Source organism: Acaromyces ingoldii (assembly GCF_003144295.1).
Source record: "Acaromyces ingoldii strain MCA 4198 unplaced genomic scaffold FA10scaffold_2, whole genome shotgun sequence".
In the NCBI taxonomy this organism is placed as follows: domain Eukaryota; kingdom Fungi; phylum Basidiomycota; class Exobasidiomycetes; order Exobasidiales; family Cryptobasidiaceae; genus Acaromyces; species Acaromyces ingoldii.
This window is the reverse complement of record NW_020290248.1, coordinates 1,598,406-1,609,699: the sequence shown is the minus strand read 5'-3', so window position 1 is coordinate 1,609,699 and position 11,294 is coordinate 1,598,406. Positions and strand designations below refer to the sequence as shown.

Genomic DNA, 11,294 nt, shown 5'->3' with positions numbered 1-11,294 from the left:
ACGACGCCCGCCAGCGCCCTTCTCCTCTGACCTCGCCTTCTCGCTTCCTCAGAATCACCAACCATGGTGAGTGCCTAGCTTCCACTGACGGGGATAGGCGAGGGTGCTGACAGGCCGGTCTTGAAAGGAGAACCAATCTTCGGCACCTGCCTCGGCGAGACAGATTGTCAATTTCCTCCGAAGCTCCAATGGCCCAAAGACGAAGCAGGGCGTTCTGAACGGCAAACGACATGACTACTTCAAAGGCACGGGCGCCGTCAAGGCACTACTGAGCCCGGCCTACCAGAAGGCCGCCTCCGCAAAGAAGTCGGAGCTTCCCAAGGTGACGACGGAGGAGGAGGCGACGACTGTGCTCCACAGCGTCATTCCCTATGCTTTCTTCCTCCGCGTCGATCGAGGCGAGGGCACTTCCAAAGAGGGCAAGCCGCTGCAGGTCAATCAGATGCAGATGTTCAAGGACGAATATGTGGGTAGCACTGTGGAATGGCGGGCTTTGGAAGAGGGAGGAGCTGAATTTGACCTTGGTCCGTCTCAGTATTACGCGTGGTTCTACGAAGGCTCTCAGCTGCTCCTCCAGCTCTCGGGCGTTGGCATGATCCTCCTCATGCTTGCTGGCGTCATGTTCCCCCTCTGGCCCGCATCGATGCGCGTCGGCGTTTGGTACCTGAGCATCGGCCTTCTAGGCCTTATTGGTGCCTTCTTCGGTTTGGCAATCGTCCGTCTGATCCTCTGGGGCATCACCACGCTCACCATGCGGCCAGGCATCTGGATCTTCCCAAATCTCTTTGAGGATGTTGGCTTTGTGAGTTCGTCAAGGCTTCTTGCTCCTTAAGGGGACCGTGCTGACGGATATGAGCACACCTGCGTGTAGGTCGACTCGTTCATTCCTCTCTGGGCGTGGGACGTTCCGCCGCCTAAAAAAGGAAAGAAGGCAAAGGCAATTGCACAAAAGCCTGCAAACGGAGAAAAGAGCCAGGGCCAAACGGCTGTCGCGGTGAGCCTTTTGAACTGCCACACCTGTAAATGAGGAAAGTCGATCTGACTTGCTTGACCTGTCAGAATCTGCCGGGATCTGAGAACCGCCCGCAAGCACCGGCGGTCCCCAAGTCTGCTGGGGAATCGCAGCCGACAGCTCCGAGCTCGCAGGCCGCAAAGGCACCGGCCTCGCAGCAAGGCCCTTCTGAACCGCCTCGAGAGTCAGAGGGCTTGGCCGACTTGGACTGAGTTACAATCACAACTGTAAAAAAGGGAAAGGGTTCCTGCTCGGGGACCATAAAGACGCAATATTTTAAGGTGATAAATACGATAATGAATACAGCAGTGAGCAACACAGCGCACCAAGCCTCAAAGATGGAGAGGCAAGATAGATGGGACAGGGCCCTTGGGGACCACGCGGGTGGGATTGATCTGTAAGAGAAGGAGTAATGAGTATTTCAGGATTGTCCGTTTGAAGGCACGAACGCACCTGTTCCGCCTTCGAAGACCCAGAAAAGTAGTTCGACTGGAGTGGTCGAATTGCTTCGGTCAGAAAACTTCAGCCACGCAAAGCCATATCGAAACGCACCTTGATGTTGTCGAAGTCGGTTGAGTCCCTGAAGGCGTCATGGGTCCAGTAGAGCGTCCTCAGCCACTGGTGCAATTCCGGAAAGCCATCGCGAATCGTCTTGAGGCCGCATTTGAAGAGGGTAGCATAAGCGACATCGAATCTGATCAGACATGTGTACGTCTAGAGATAGAGAGATTGAGCACACAAGTCGTAGAGGTTGGCCAAGCGAGGGTTGGGGCAACTCACGGTAATATCAAGCTCTGTCAAACTCTGGCCCAATAGATAGGGCCCTTGGTGGCGCTTTTTGAGCTCCTCGAGCCTTTCCAGACCGTCGAAAAGTGGGCTAAGGGCTGCCTCGTATGCCTTTTGATCCGTTGCAAACCCCTAAAGTGCGGCTTTCCCTCCATCAGTCAAAGTTTGAGAGGAAGCAAACAGAGTCCGCCAGACAACTCACCGCCTTGTACACGCCCGAATAGACGTCCCGCTGGCTCGACTCATAGTTTTCGTCGATCAGCTTGAACAGTTCAGAAGGGTGAAGGTTCAACGAGGCCTTCTCGGGGCCCAGGAATTCGTTGAAGGCCGTCGAGAGTTGCCGCATAATCGAGATTGATTCATTGTTGACGACTTTTGATGTCTTGGAGTCCCACAGCATGGGAACCTGAGCTCGGTCTCTCGCTTTTCAGCTTTCCTCTGCAATCAAGTAAGGCAAAGAGGTAGATGGGACGCACAACATATGGACCATCTATGGATCCCTCCGACTTTTCATAGAGCGCCCGGAGATCTGGCGCGCCGTGCAGCGGCTCTGGCACGGTGCCCGGTATGCCAACCTCTGGACGATCTTCAAGGGGCTTTGGCGAAAATGTCCAGCTTTTGCGCTTGGGATCCATGACGCTGTTGACAACGACGATGGGCAGCACATCTTGCAGTCCTTTCAAGGAGCGCGCGATGGTTGTGCGCGTGGCGAACGGCTGAAGGAAGGTGGTGCCCTCATTGAGCTTGCCCGAAGAGCGAGGGACAAGGGAAACTTTCAAGACTCACACAGAACCAGCCGATGTAGAGGTAGTAGCGGCCCTTCTCTGGTGGGAAAGGTCCACCGGCCTTGATCTCATGTGTGATCGATGGCATCTTGACAAGATGTCTATAGTGGAGTGCCTGTAGGCAAGATAGCGCACCCCAGGTGGAGAAGGCTTCTCGCCGATTAGACTTATACCGTCTCCCGATCTAAAGCTCGCAGGTGCCTGCCTCTCCTTGAGAGGTCTCAAACGAATCATTTCTCTACGAGAAAGGATGTTTGACTAGCTGATGTTTAGGCCGCTGACACAGGGTGAAGAAGAGGTGAAAGATCTAGAAATGATGAACAGAGACTCTCAAGACACAAGCGTGCAAAGCTCAGATTGTGCACTTTTGGCCCCCGGTGTCTTCACAGTTCTAACAGTCACAGTGATATGTCAGCTCCCATTCTGCGGCTTCAACAAGACATGCATGGCTACTCACAACGTCCCATATCTTCGTCATCCTTTCGTTCCTCGTCTTGGACAGCGAATTGCGCTTCGGATCGTCCTTGTTGTCTTCGAAGTTGGAGTGGCAGTGCCATTCGTGATCGATCGATTTGCACTTCCAGAGCCCAAAGTCGCTCGTCTCTTGGTAGCTGTGACCCTTGCAGCATGACACTGGGGTTGCACGTTCAGTCTATACGTGAACAAGAAGGAATGAAGAACGCTGCTCACGCTTCTTTTTGCCGCCCTTGTCGGTCAGAAAAGATATTCTTCATGGAGGAAGCAGTGATCAGCAAACAATTCTCGGGCTGCATGCATATCGGTTCGTTGTTGGACTCACAGAAGATGATTCCTATCGATATCTTGACGACGCTTGAGTGGAAAGTTAATGCTGTCATCATACGTCTCCTTATAGTATTCTTCTGCATGCGCGAGCGGGGTCTATGTATCTCCAAGCGTCAATGAATGTCGCGCGGTCACTTCGTGAGCATTTACATACTGACAAAGGAAAAATGCCAGACCAGAACGACGATGATGCTGAAAAGAACGGTAAAACCTTTCGCCATGGTGGTCGCTTGCTCTCTCGTCTAGAGGAGGGTCGAAAGAGAGGGAATGAAGAGAGGCCCCGTTGCCAAGGCACCTGTCCTGACTTTTGGTTTCCCGGGAGTCTGAACAACTCCGCTCAGGGGCGCGGCAAGTGTTGCGACTGCGGCTCATCATCATCAAAGGGCGAAGCTGAACCAGGTGGCCCTGGCCTCCACGAAGGAAGTCCGCCGCCATTTCGGGGTGTGATGCGAGAGACCAGGATTCGTCATGACGAAATTTGTCTTGACGAACCTAAAATCATGCACAGGAAGATGTGGAGCGAGCCGACCGGTTAGTGCGTGGGGCGGTCCCAGCTTCTGCAACAAATCGAAGCGATCTGACGACGTTAACGACAACGACAACGACTTGTGAGCCCCATGGCGATCGGTAGACGTGCCCCAGCCTTTGCTTCGACTGCTGTCTTGCAGGTTCGAGCAGGCTCAGGCAGAGCCCTTTCGACCAGCGCTGCAGCCCAGCAGCGGACATACCGCGACACAATCCCCAACCTCGCCCTCGGTCCGTCTTCTCGCGTTCTCTTGCTCAATGCGACCGGTCGAGCCTCGACGCTGCATGCCAAGCTGTCACTCTCGCTCGGCACCAACATCGTCGGCGGCACCTCCTCCAAGTCGACACACCCCGATGCGGAGCTGGCTCAGAAGTTTCCCCTGTTTCCGGATGTCCGGACGGCCGTGCGAGAATTAGGCGGCGTGGACGCGGCTGCCGTGTTTGTGCCGCCGAGTGCTGCGGCCGATGCGGTGCTGGAATGCATCGAGGAGGAGATTCCCACCGTGGTAGCCGTCGCCGAAGGGATTCCGACGCGAGACCAGATGCGCGTCATGGCGGCCTTGCACTCCCAGTCCAAGTCGAGGTACCTCGGCGCAAACTCGCCGGGCTACACCAATCCAAGAGGTGCACGGTTGGGAATCGCACCCGTCGCTGCGGCCAGCCCGGGGTGTATCGGTGAGCTGAGCCCGTCCATCTCCGTGCATAGATTTCACGCTGCAACAGCTGACTCCGAAATCCTGGTTTTCAGGCATCGCCGCTCGATCGGGTACGCTGTCGTACGAGGCCATGGGGGCCACAAAGGATCTCGGCCTTGGACAGAGCTACTGTCTCGGTCTGGGCGGTGATGCCTACCCTGGAACGCGCACGGATGGTGGGTCTCAAACTTCTTCCATCTCCCCTCACAACTCATGGCTAATTTGGTCCGAAACATTTGATTGAAACAGAGGCTCTAGAATTTCTGCTAAACGATCCCACGACTAAGGGCATCATCATTGTTGGCGAGGTGGGAGGCACGATGGAGGAGGACGTGTCCGACTATCTCGACTCTCTCCCTTCACCACCGTCCAAACCCATCGTGGGCTTCATTGCAGGCCTCGGCGTTCCCGAAGGGAGATCCTACGGCCATTCTGGTGCAATCTACCACGATGGTTCCGCCCACTCTGCCTTGCAGAAGCGCAAAAGGTGGATGGCGTCAGGCGTGCGTGTCACGGGCACCATTGGCGAGACGGCCATGGCGATCAAAGAAGAGATGGATCGACTAGGGATCGAGTATCCCTAGTGTTACAGCCTGTAGAGGAGCTTGTACTCTGGAATCGCACCTTTGCAACGAGCCTCATCATCTTGCTCAGGCAGCGACATCAGTGTGAAGCCAGCCTTTTGAAGCACGCGCACTGATGCCTCGTTGCCCTTATACGCGCTCGATTTGACCTCGAGCAGTCTTCTCCCTTCTTGGTTCTCAGCTCTCGAAACGGTGATACGCTGGAGAAGCGAGAGCAGCGACCGGACGGCATGTGTCATGACCCCTTTTGACCAGTGTGCTGGGTCGAGGAGGTATCCTAGATCATCTCTAACCTTGAGTACACTTTCGTATCATTGCTGGCTTAGAAGAAGCGATGGCTAGAACTTACCAACTTGCCATGTTGTCGAGCCATCTGGGACGTAAAACTTGACATCGCCGATCCACGTTGCACAGCCAGAGGAGATGGATCGGTGTCGGATCGCATGGACCGGCAGGGTTGTAAGCCCATCGCGAATGGCGGATCGAGCGAGGTGAGCGAGACTGGCCCTCGCCTGTTCTCTTTGGATTGGGACCCACTTTGCGGCGTGCTCGGGTGTGTACCTTTTGATGTATCATATTCAGCCTCCATGTGGGGACCGAGAGAGAGAGTGAAGGAGGGCATGGAACCCACGGGTGAGGGACGTTGGCAAGCTTGGGGTAGACACGGCCGTCATTGAGTACCTCTAGCTGTCACGAATTGGATCAGTCATGACTTAGTTAAGAGGCAGACAAGAGAGGCAGCTCACCATTCGGGGAGCGTCCTCTTTTCTGAGTGGTGTCTGCAAGAAAAAGGTTTGTATGTGATATCAGCTTCGGTCGTTCAAGAAGGGGCATGCAAGACGACTGACGAGGATGTATTCGTCAAGCGGCGCAGCAAGTTGAAGAAACGGCTCACAAAGCGCGTCATCCCAGGACAGGCCCAAATCGAGTACCGCTTGCTTCAGCACCGGGGGACCTGCGTCGCCTACAGCCGACTCAACGAGCGTCGACATTGGAGGGAAAGGAAGTCTCTTATGGTCAGAGAAGAGAAGGCGGTGAAGTGAGTAGGAAGACCTAAATGGAGGACATGACTCCAATTTAAGGTTAGCGGTTCTCTCGCACAGATCGTGCGCGCTAGGTATGACTCTCTCTCTTACCCTAGCTTGCTTCACTTTCTTCGCGAAAACCGAGGCCATGTCGAATGAAGATGCTCGGACGCCAGCTCCTGTGCAGACCATACCGCGCTGGAGAGAGCTTGTAAATGCGCAGGTTGATGCTTGTCTAGCCCGCAGTGGGCCCGACGACGACGCGCTCTTCTACTCGCTGGCCACCGTCACTCCCGCTGGTGCGCCCTCGGTTCGGACAGTGGGCCATCGAGGATTCGTCAACGAGCGCATCATCGAGGCGCAGGGCGGCCTGCTTCCGTCCAAGCATTCTTCGGCTGCTGGAACACCAAGCAAGGCGAGGCGAGAGCGCGTCGACGGCGACTTTGGCACAACGGACGCGGTATGGATCACAACAGACGTGAGGTCGGAAAAGGCAAAGGCGCTCCTGTCAGACGATTCTGGTGCGGCGAGCAGGCGAGGCGCCCTTGTCTGGTGGTTCAAGGACGCTGGAGTACAGGTGAGGACCTAGTCGCCAGAGGGGCAATGCGAAGAGGGGCAAGTGAGAGGCTGACGGGCGCTTGTGAGTGACAAGGTGCGAGTGTCCGGCTCGCTCCATCTCATATCGCACGCTTCGCCCCGTCATCGACTAGGACCAGTGGAGCCTGGCTCGAGAGAAGCGGAGGCAAACTTCGACTGGCAAGCGTTTCGCAGACGAGCTTGGACCGACCTCCAAGATGACCTTGTCGATGCTTTGAAGAGACCCGCACCAGGGTCCGTCCATCCGAACGCTGCACGGCTCGAGGAAGATCGAGGGAGGTGGCCCGGCGACAATGGTGAGGGAGACGAGGGTCTCGACCTGTCCAAGTCTCCTGATCCCGGCTCACGAACTGAGGAGGCATTCGAGAAGTGAGTTGGCTTGATTTCGAATCGTCTTTCAGATGAAGTCAAGTCTGAACAGATATTCGTCGGCAGTTTCGCACTGCTTGTGTTGCAGCCGGATGAGGTGGACATATGGGAGCGAGCACACGATCGCAGGAGCTCTTGTCGAAGGGATCAAGTAGGATCGTGGACGGAACATAGAATCGTACCCTGATCCTGTCCTTCGACATAGCAAAGCCCTTCCTTTCAACCACTCGAGATCCTCTAGATGAGAGACATTCATTACATGTAAACGGTGAAAAGCGAACAAGTGCCAGCATCAGGGCAGGAGGGATGACGGTCTTGCGCTACTCTGTTTTCTCTCTCGGCCTCGCATCACGGAGAAGGCGCCTCGAGATCAGCGGGAGCCCGATCGTCAAGACTAAGATGAGGGCAGGTGCAAGAATGGCGAGCAAGCTCCAGGCTGTCCGTGGTACAGCGCCCACGTCCAAAGGCTCAATGACGATGTGAAATGGCATCGGCGAAAGCTTGCCGCCCTCTTCTTCGGATGAAGCCATGAATAAGCCTTCCTGTGCGATAGGCAAAGGAAGCTGGTCGATGTTCTGAAGCGGTCCCATCAGTGCCTCTGCGAGCCTCGCGATGATAGTAGAGAACGTGGAAGTGGATCGTGCAGCGGACGGCGGGCGGGGGATGGGGACGCCATCAAAGGTGGAATAGACATGAACGTAGAGCCTCGGGCACGGCCAAAAGGGTGTATCGGCATCCCTCTCGAGCCACTCGGGGTCCTGGTGGCTCTCTGCCAGTGTTTCCTCCGCCTCTTCTTGGCTCTCCGTCGCCTCCAAAGGAGCCGGTGCTGCTCCCGTGTTGCTAGTCGAGGTCGTATTGGCCGCTGTCGTTGCATTGTTGCTCTTCCCCTTGGCGGCCCATTTGATGTTGCCCGACTCAAGCATGGTGCGCGGCGAATGGACATCGAGGTGAATCGAGTTGGGAAACTGGGGATTACGACACGGGTCAGTCTCGTGGCTCTCAAATTTGCTCTTCGCTCGACGGCACCCACATTAGCAGCCCAGCTCGCCCTGAGGGTATATCGACGAGTCAACCACCACTCTGTATGGTTCCAAAGCCCTGCCACAAAGCGATCCCTGGGCGGGATGTCGCTGTCGTGACCACGGGAGAGAAGGGGAAAGGCCTCGGTGGCTAAGTCCACCGCAGCAACACGGCTCTCCTGCGTCTGTGCCGCGGTGGTGGTGCTGGTAAACTCGGATGGCGTCACAACCTCGTCTAGTGCTGGATCAGCAAGCTGCAATGTGAACCAGGCTCCCCGATACGAGTCGACGTGCTCGCCATCTGCCTTCGTCTTCACTCGACTGGGCGTGATGGTGAACAGCCGAGGGTTCGATGAAGGACGTAGGACGGGCCAATCGCCGCTCACGTCTCGCGCTGCTTTTCCCTCCAGATGGCCGCTTTCGTCAGCTCGACACATGACGGGCCCAAAATTGACTATCTCCGTATTGGCCTGGACGGACGTGATCATGGCCAGGCTGAGTATGCAGAGCGCCGAGAGGGTAGCCAGGGAGGCTCGAGGGAGAAGTCTTGCCAGCGCACCTCGCTGCAGATTGAGGAAAGGGGAGGAAAGGAGCAAGCGTCAATAAACGGTAGATGTGACATTAGAATGAGTTGAGAGATGTATAGGAGAAAAGTACAAAGCGGCAAAAGAAGAGAAAGAGGAGGGAGGAGCTCCAACGAAATCAAGGTCTCCTGGCCCCGCTGCTGCTCCTCACCTTCTTTGTCTTTGAGCTAGGGACGCCACCCTGCTTTTTCTTGCTGCCGCCCATCTTGAGTTTGACCTTGCCCGAGGTGCCCACGTCCTCCTCAATCTTTTTGTTGAGTTTCCTCTCCTCGACCTTTTTGCGCTTCTTCTCCATTCGCTTTGCCGCTCGGTCTGCATCGGCTCTCTTTTCTGCCTTCTTCGCCATGAAAGCGGCGTCCGTCCTCTTTGGGGGTGGGTTGGCCACCTCGATCTTCTTCTCTTCCGTGCTGTCGCTATTGGACCTGGGAGATGGCTTTGAGAGGGGCGTGCCCTTGGACAAGGAGCCCTTGTTGCGCAGCGGTGTCTCGTTCGGAGCCCTGGCGTTGGAATTCTGTCGAGACATCGACGAAGGGCTGGTGCCACCGGGTGTGGGCGCACCAGCACTCCTCTGCCGAGAATGGCTGCCTCCTGTTGCCGCTGCATGCCGCTTGTTGGGTGTCGATGCCTGCGAATTGGTGGCGGCCTTGCATCGCGACAACCTCAGCGGCTTTCCCTTGAACTTGAGCCTTCTCTTGAAGTTTCCGTTGTTGATCTCGAGCTTGCTGGTGCCGAGCTTCGACGTCGTCTTTCCCATCTTGCTCGCCTCCAAAAATGCAGTTTCAGCCTCGGAGATGGCCATCAGCTCATCGACGCTCGTCGAATCAGTAAAGCGAACATAGGCGATTCCTTTGCCCATCTGGGTGGCAGAGTCGCGGATCAGACGGACACTCTCGACCCAGTAAGGCTCGGCCTTTGTCGAGCTTGGCCGTGCAGCCTGTTCTTCCCTCGCTTCTCGCTCCTCGTCCTCGTCGCCATCTCCCTTCCCGTCGTCATCTTCTTCTTCCGCTGACTCCTCCCCGCCCGATGCAGATTCTGCTTCGGATTCCGACGCGGACTGTGACTCGGCGTCGGACGCGGTTGCAGGCTTCTGCTCACTTTCTGGCTTTGGCAAGGTTCTGCAGGCCGAGAAGTCGAGTGCCTTGACCTCTGGTGGCATTCCCCGTTCCCTCCTGACTAGAGCCTCAAAGAACTCCCGGACTTCCTCCTCTTTTGCCTCAAAGTCGACGTTTCCCACGAAGATTGTCCTCCTCCTCATATTGATGTCCATCGCGGCAGCATTGGTGCCCATGCTCTGGCCCAGCAGCGATCCATTGGGCGTCCTAACCTGGTCGAGCCCAGCCGACAGTATGGCAGACGTCTCCAAAGACCGCACCAGGTCGCAACGGATGTGTCTTCCCCGGAACAGGGTGTTGTTCGACGTAAACGCCAAGAGCGCCGCCAACGTCTTGTCCGTCAACTTGCTGACATCGGCATTGTACCTCTGCGCATAAGCATCGAGACGCCTCTGACCCGCAAGGTCGATGGTGACGTAGGCATTGAGCGCGTCGGCCTTTTCGTTGACCTCACCCTGGATATAGGCCACTTTTCGCTTCTGCTTTGCATTGAGGAAGACTTTGCCCTTCGACCCAGCCTCTTGATCCTTGACCGTGCCTCCTTCAGTTTCCTTCCAGGCTCGTGCGCGGTCCCGCCGCTTCTGGCCTCGTTCTGCGCTCTCAGGGTCGTCGGCCTGATAGTCGTCCGTCGGCTTGGAAAAGGGAATCGAGCGAAGCCGAACAGCCTTGACGATGGTGATGAAGGGATAAGGCGAGCAGGCGACAAGGTGCCTCTTGAGTGCCTTCATGTCCCCCTTGGACGTCGCTAGCGAGAGGGGCAAGTTTCCGACAAAGAGGGAGTGGGAATCCTGCTCCAGGCGTGACTCTAGTGTCGGTTTGGCAGGCTTCTTCTTGGGCTCCTTTGCAGGGCTCTTTGCGTTCTTCTTGAGCAGCGTCTCGTGCACGGGCGGCGGCCCATCTGCATCGCTGTCGTCTTCTGAGTCTTGCACCACCTCTTGCCCCACTCCTGCTTCGTTTACAACAACGTTGGCGGATTCCTCTTCCTCGTCTACGTCTTCCATGGGTGTGACCGCGGCTTCGGCAGCCTCCTCCTCGACGCTCGACTTGTTTCGTGAGGACGAAGCAGCGGGCGCTGCAGGCTCCGGCTGCCGCGCGGCCGAGCTGAAGAGCGCATCAAGCTCCGCGTCAAAGCTCAGAGGTGCCGCCGACGCCGACGCCACCTTGCTTGCCTTTCTGCTGCTTCCCTCCTCGTCCTCTCCAGCCCGCGACTTTCTCTTGTCCTTCTTGGCCATCGCTTGCGGTCGTTGTCCTGCAGGAAAGCGCTGCTACAAGTTGGTCCTTGCTCTCTGAAATTTTTTCCTTGTCCTCGAGAAGCAATTTTTTGGAGCAGCTCTAAAATCTGGACATCCACGTGGTGTATCAGGACGCACTCCACCTGTTAAAGGTTGGCCTGGCTT

General features: G+C 56.3%; 7 protein-coding genes across 7 annotated transcripts; 3 read left to right on the top strand and 4 right to left on the bottom strand.

Annotated features, from left to right (window-relative positions):
- Positions 1-23: 23 nt before the first annotated feature.
- Positions 24-1,403, top strand: FA10DRAFT_265554 (translocation protein). Its single transcript, XM_025521111.1, has 5 exons — positions 24-66; positions 128-466; positions 536-802; positions 872-994; positions 1,060-1,403. The coding sequence occupies exons 1-5, from the start codon at positions 64-66 to the stop codon at positions 1,222-1,224; spliced, it is 897 nt and encodes a 298-aa protein (XP_025378906.1). The 5' UTR covers positions 24-63; the 3' UTR covers positions 1,225-1,403.
- Positions 1,265-2,700, bottom strand: FA10DRAFT_239223 (glutathione S-transferase). The gene is made up of 7 exons (XM_025519175.1): positions 2,585-2,700; positions 2,275-2,514; positions 2,001-2,204; positions 1,793-1,930; positions 1,565-1,726; positions 1,466-1,501; positions 1,265-1,407 (listed from the first exon to the last, which is right to left on the bottom strand). The coding sequence occupies exons 1-7, from the start codon at positions 2,669-2,671 to the stop codon at positions 1,345-1,347; spliced, it is 930 nt and encodes a 309-aa protein (XP_025378905.1). The 5' UTR covers positions 2,672-2,700; the 3' UTR covers positions 1,265-1,344.
- Positions 2,701-3,382: 682 nt separating this feature from the next.
- On the bottom strand, positions 3,383-3,903 carry FA10DRAFT_73288 (hypothetical protein). Its single transcript, XM_025525668.1, has one exon. It carries the CDS (start codon positions 3,820-3,822, stop codon positions 3,484-3,486), a length of 339 nt encoding a protein of 112 aa, XP_025378904.1. The 5' UTR covers positions 3,823-3,903; the 3' UTR covers positions 3,383-3,483.
- An 81-nt stretch (positions 3,904-3,984) lies between these two features.
- Positions 3,985-5,420, top strand: FA10DRAFT_300294 (succinyl-CoA synthetase-like protein). The gene is made up of 3 exons (XM_025524821.1): positions 3,985-4,587; positions 4,661-4,783; positions 4,857-5,420. Exons 1-3 carry the CDS (start codon positions 4,005-4,007, stop codon positions 5,189-5,191), a joined length of 1,041 nt encoding a protein of 346 aa, XP_025378903.1. The 5' UTR covers positions 3,985-4,004; the 3' UTR covers positions 5,192-5,420.
- Positions 4,856-6,243, bottom strand: FA10DRAFT_265550 (hypothetical protein). The gene is made up of 5 exons (XM_025521110.1): positions 6,040-6,243; positions 5,938-5,970; positions 5,823-5,878; positions 5,541-5,752; positions 4,856-5,468 (listed from the first exon to the last, which is right to left on the bottom strand). Exons 1-5 carry the CDS (start codon positions 6,181-6,183, stop codon positions 5,194-5,196), a joined length of 720 nt encoding a protein of 239 aa, XP_025378902.1. The 5' UTR covers positions 6,184-6,243; the 3' UTR covers positions 4,856-5,193.
- FA10DRAFT_73291 (hypothetical protein) lies at positions 6,063-7,436 on the top strand. Its single transcript, XM_025525669.1, has 3 exons — positions 6,063-6,793; positions 6,869-7,182; positions 7,249-7,436. The coding sequence occupies exons 1-3, from the start codon at positions 6,311-6,313 to the stop codon at positions 7,367-7,369; spliced, it is 918 nt and encodes a 305-aa protein (XP_025378901.1). The 5' UTR covers positions 6,063-6,310; the 3' UTR covers positions 7,370-7,436.
- A 1,360-nt stretch (positions 7,437-8,796) lies between these two features.
- Positions 8,797-11,189, bottom strand: FA10DRAFT_73215 (hypothetical protein). Its single transcript, XM_025525667.1, has one exon. It carries the CDS (start codon positions 11,127-11,129, stop codon positions 8,904-8,906), a length of 2,226 nt encoding a protein of 741 aa, XP_025378900.1. The 5' UTR covers positions 11,130-11,189; the 3' UTR covers positions 8,797-8,903.
- Positions 11,190-11,294: the final 105 nt, after the last annotated feature.

Excerpts from the sequence above, each read along its gene's own strand:
- FA10DRAFT_265550 (XM_025521110.1), bottom strand. The coding sequence starts at position 6,183 with ATGTCGACGCTCGTTGAGTCGGCTGTAGGCGACGCAGGTCCCCCGGTG. Across the intron at positions 5,971-6,039 it reads CGCTTGACGAATACATCCTC|ACACCACTCAGAAAAGAGGA; the intron begins GTCAGTCGTCTT and ends TTTTTCTTGCAG. Across the intron at positions 5,469-5,540 it reads CTCGACAACATGGCAAGTTG|GATACCTCCTCGACCCAGCA; the intron begins GTAAGTTCTAGC and ends GAGATGATCTAG.
- FA10DRAFT_73288 (XM_025525668.1), bottom strand. The coding sequence starts at position 3,822 with ATGGCGGCGGACTTCCTTCGTGGAGGCCAGGGCCACCTGGTTCAGCTT.
- FA10DRAFT_73215 (XM_025525667.1), bottom strand. The coding sequence starts at position 11,129 with ATGGCCAAGAAGGACAAGAGAAAGTCGCGGGCTGGAGAGGACGAGGAG.
- FA10DRAFT_300294 (XM_025524821.1), top strand. The coding sequence starts at position 4,005 with ATGGCGATCGGTAGACGTGCCCCAGCCTTTGCTTCGACTGCTGTCTTG. Across the intron at positions 4,588-4,660 it reads GGCCAGCCCGGGGTGTATCG|GCATCGCCGCTCGATCGGGT; the intron begins GTGAGCTGAGCC and ends CCTGGTTTTCAG. Across the intron at positions 4,784-4,856 it reads CCCTGGAACGCGCACGGATG|AGGCTCTAGAATTTCTGCTA; the intron begins GTGGGTCTCAAA and ends TGATTGAAACAG.
- FA10DRAFT_265554 (XM_025521111.1), top strand. Across the intron at positions 467-535 it reads AGATGTTCAAGGACGAATAT|TATTACGCGTGGTTCTACGA; the intron begins GTGGGTAGCACT and ends GGTCCGTCTCAG. Across the intron at positions 803-871 it reads TCTTTGAGGATGTTGGCTTT|GTCGACTCGTTCATTCCTCT; the intron begins GTGAGTTCGTCA and ends ACCTGCGTGTAG.
- FA10DRAFT_239223 (XM_025519175.1), bottom strand. The coding sequence starts at position 2,671 with ATGCCATCGATCACACATGAGATCAAGGCCGGTGGACCTTTCCCACCA. Across the intron at positions 1,727-1,792 it reads TGACAGAGCTTGATATTACC|ACGTACACATGTCTGATCAG; the intron begins GTGAGTTGCCCC and ends CTCTATCTCTAG. Across the intron at positions 1,502-1,564 it reads CCGACTTCGACAACATCAAG|TCGAACTACTTTTCTGGGTC; the intron begins GTGCGTTTCGAT and ends CGACCACTCCAG.
- FA10DRAFT_73291 (XM_025525669.1), top strand. The coding sequence starts at position 6,311 with ATGACTCTCTCTCTTACCCTAGCTTGCTTCACTTTCTTCGCGAAAACC. Across the intron at positions 6,794-6,868 it reads TCAAGGACGCTGGAGTACAG|GTGCGAGTGTCCGGCTCGCT; the intron begins GTGAGGACCTAG and ends GTGAGTGACAAG. Across the intron at positions 7,183-7,248 it reads ACTGAGGAGGCATTCGAGAA|TTTCGCACTGCTTGTGTTGC; the intron begins GTGAGTTGGCTT and ends ATTCGTCGGCAG.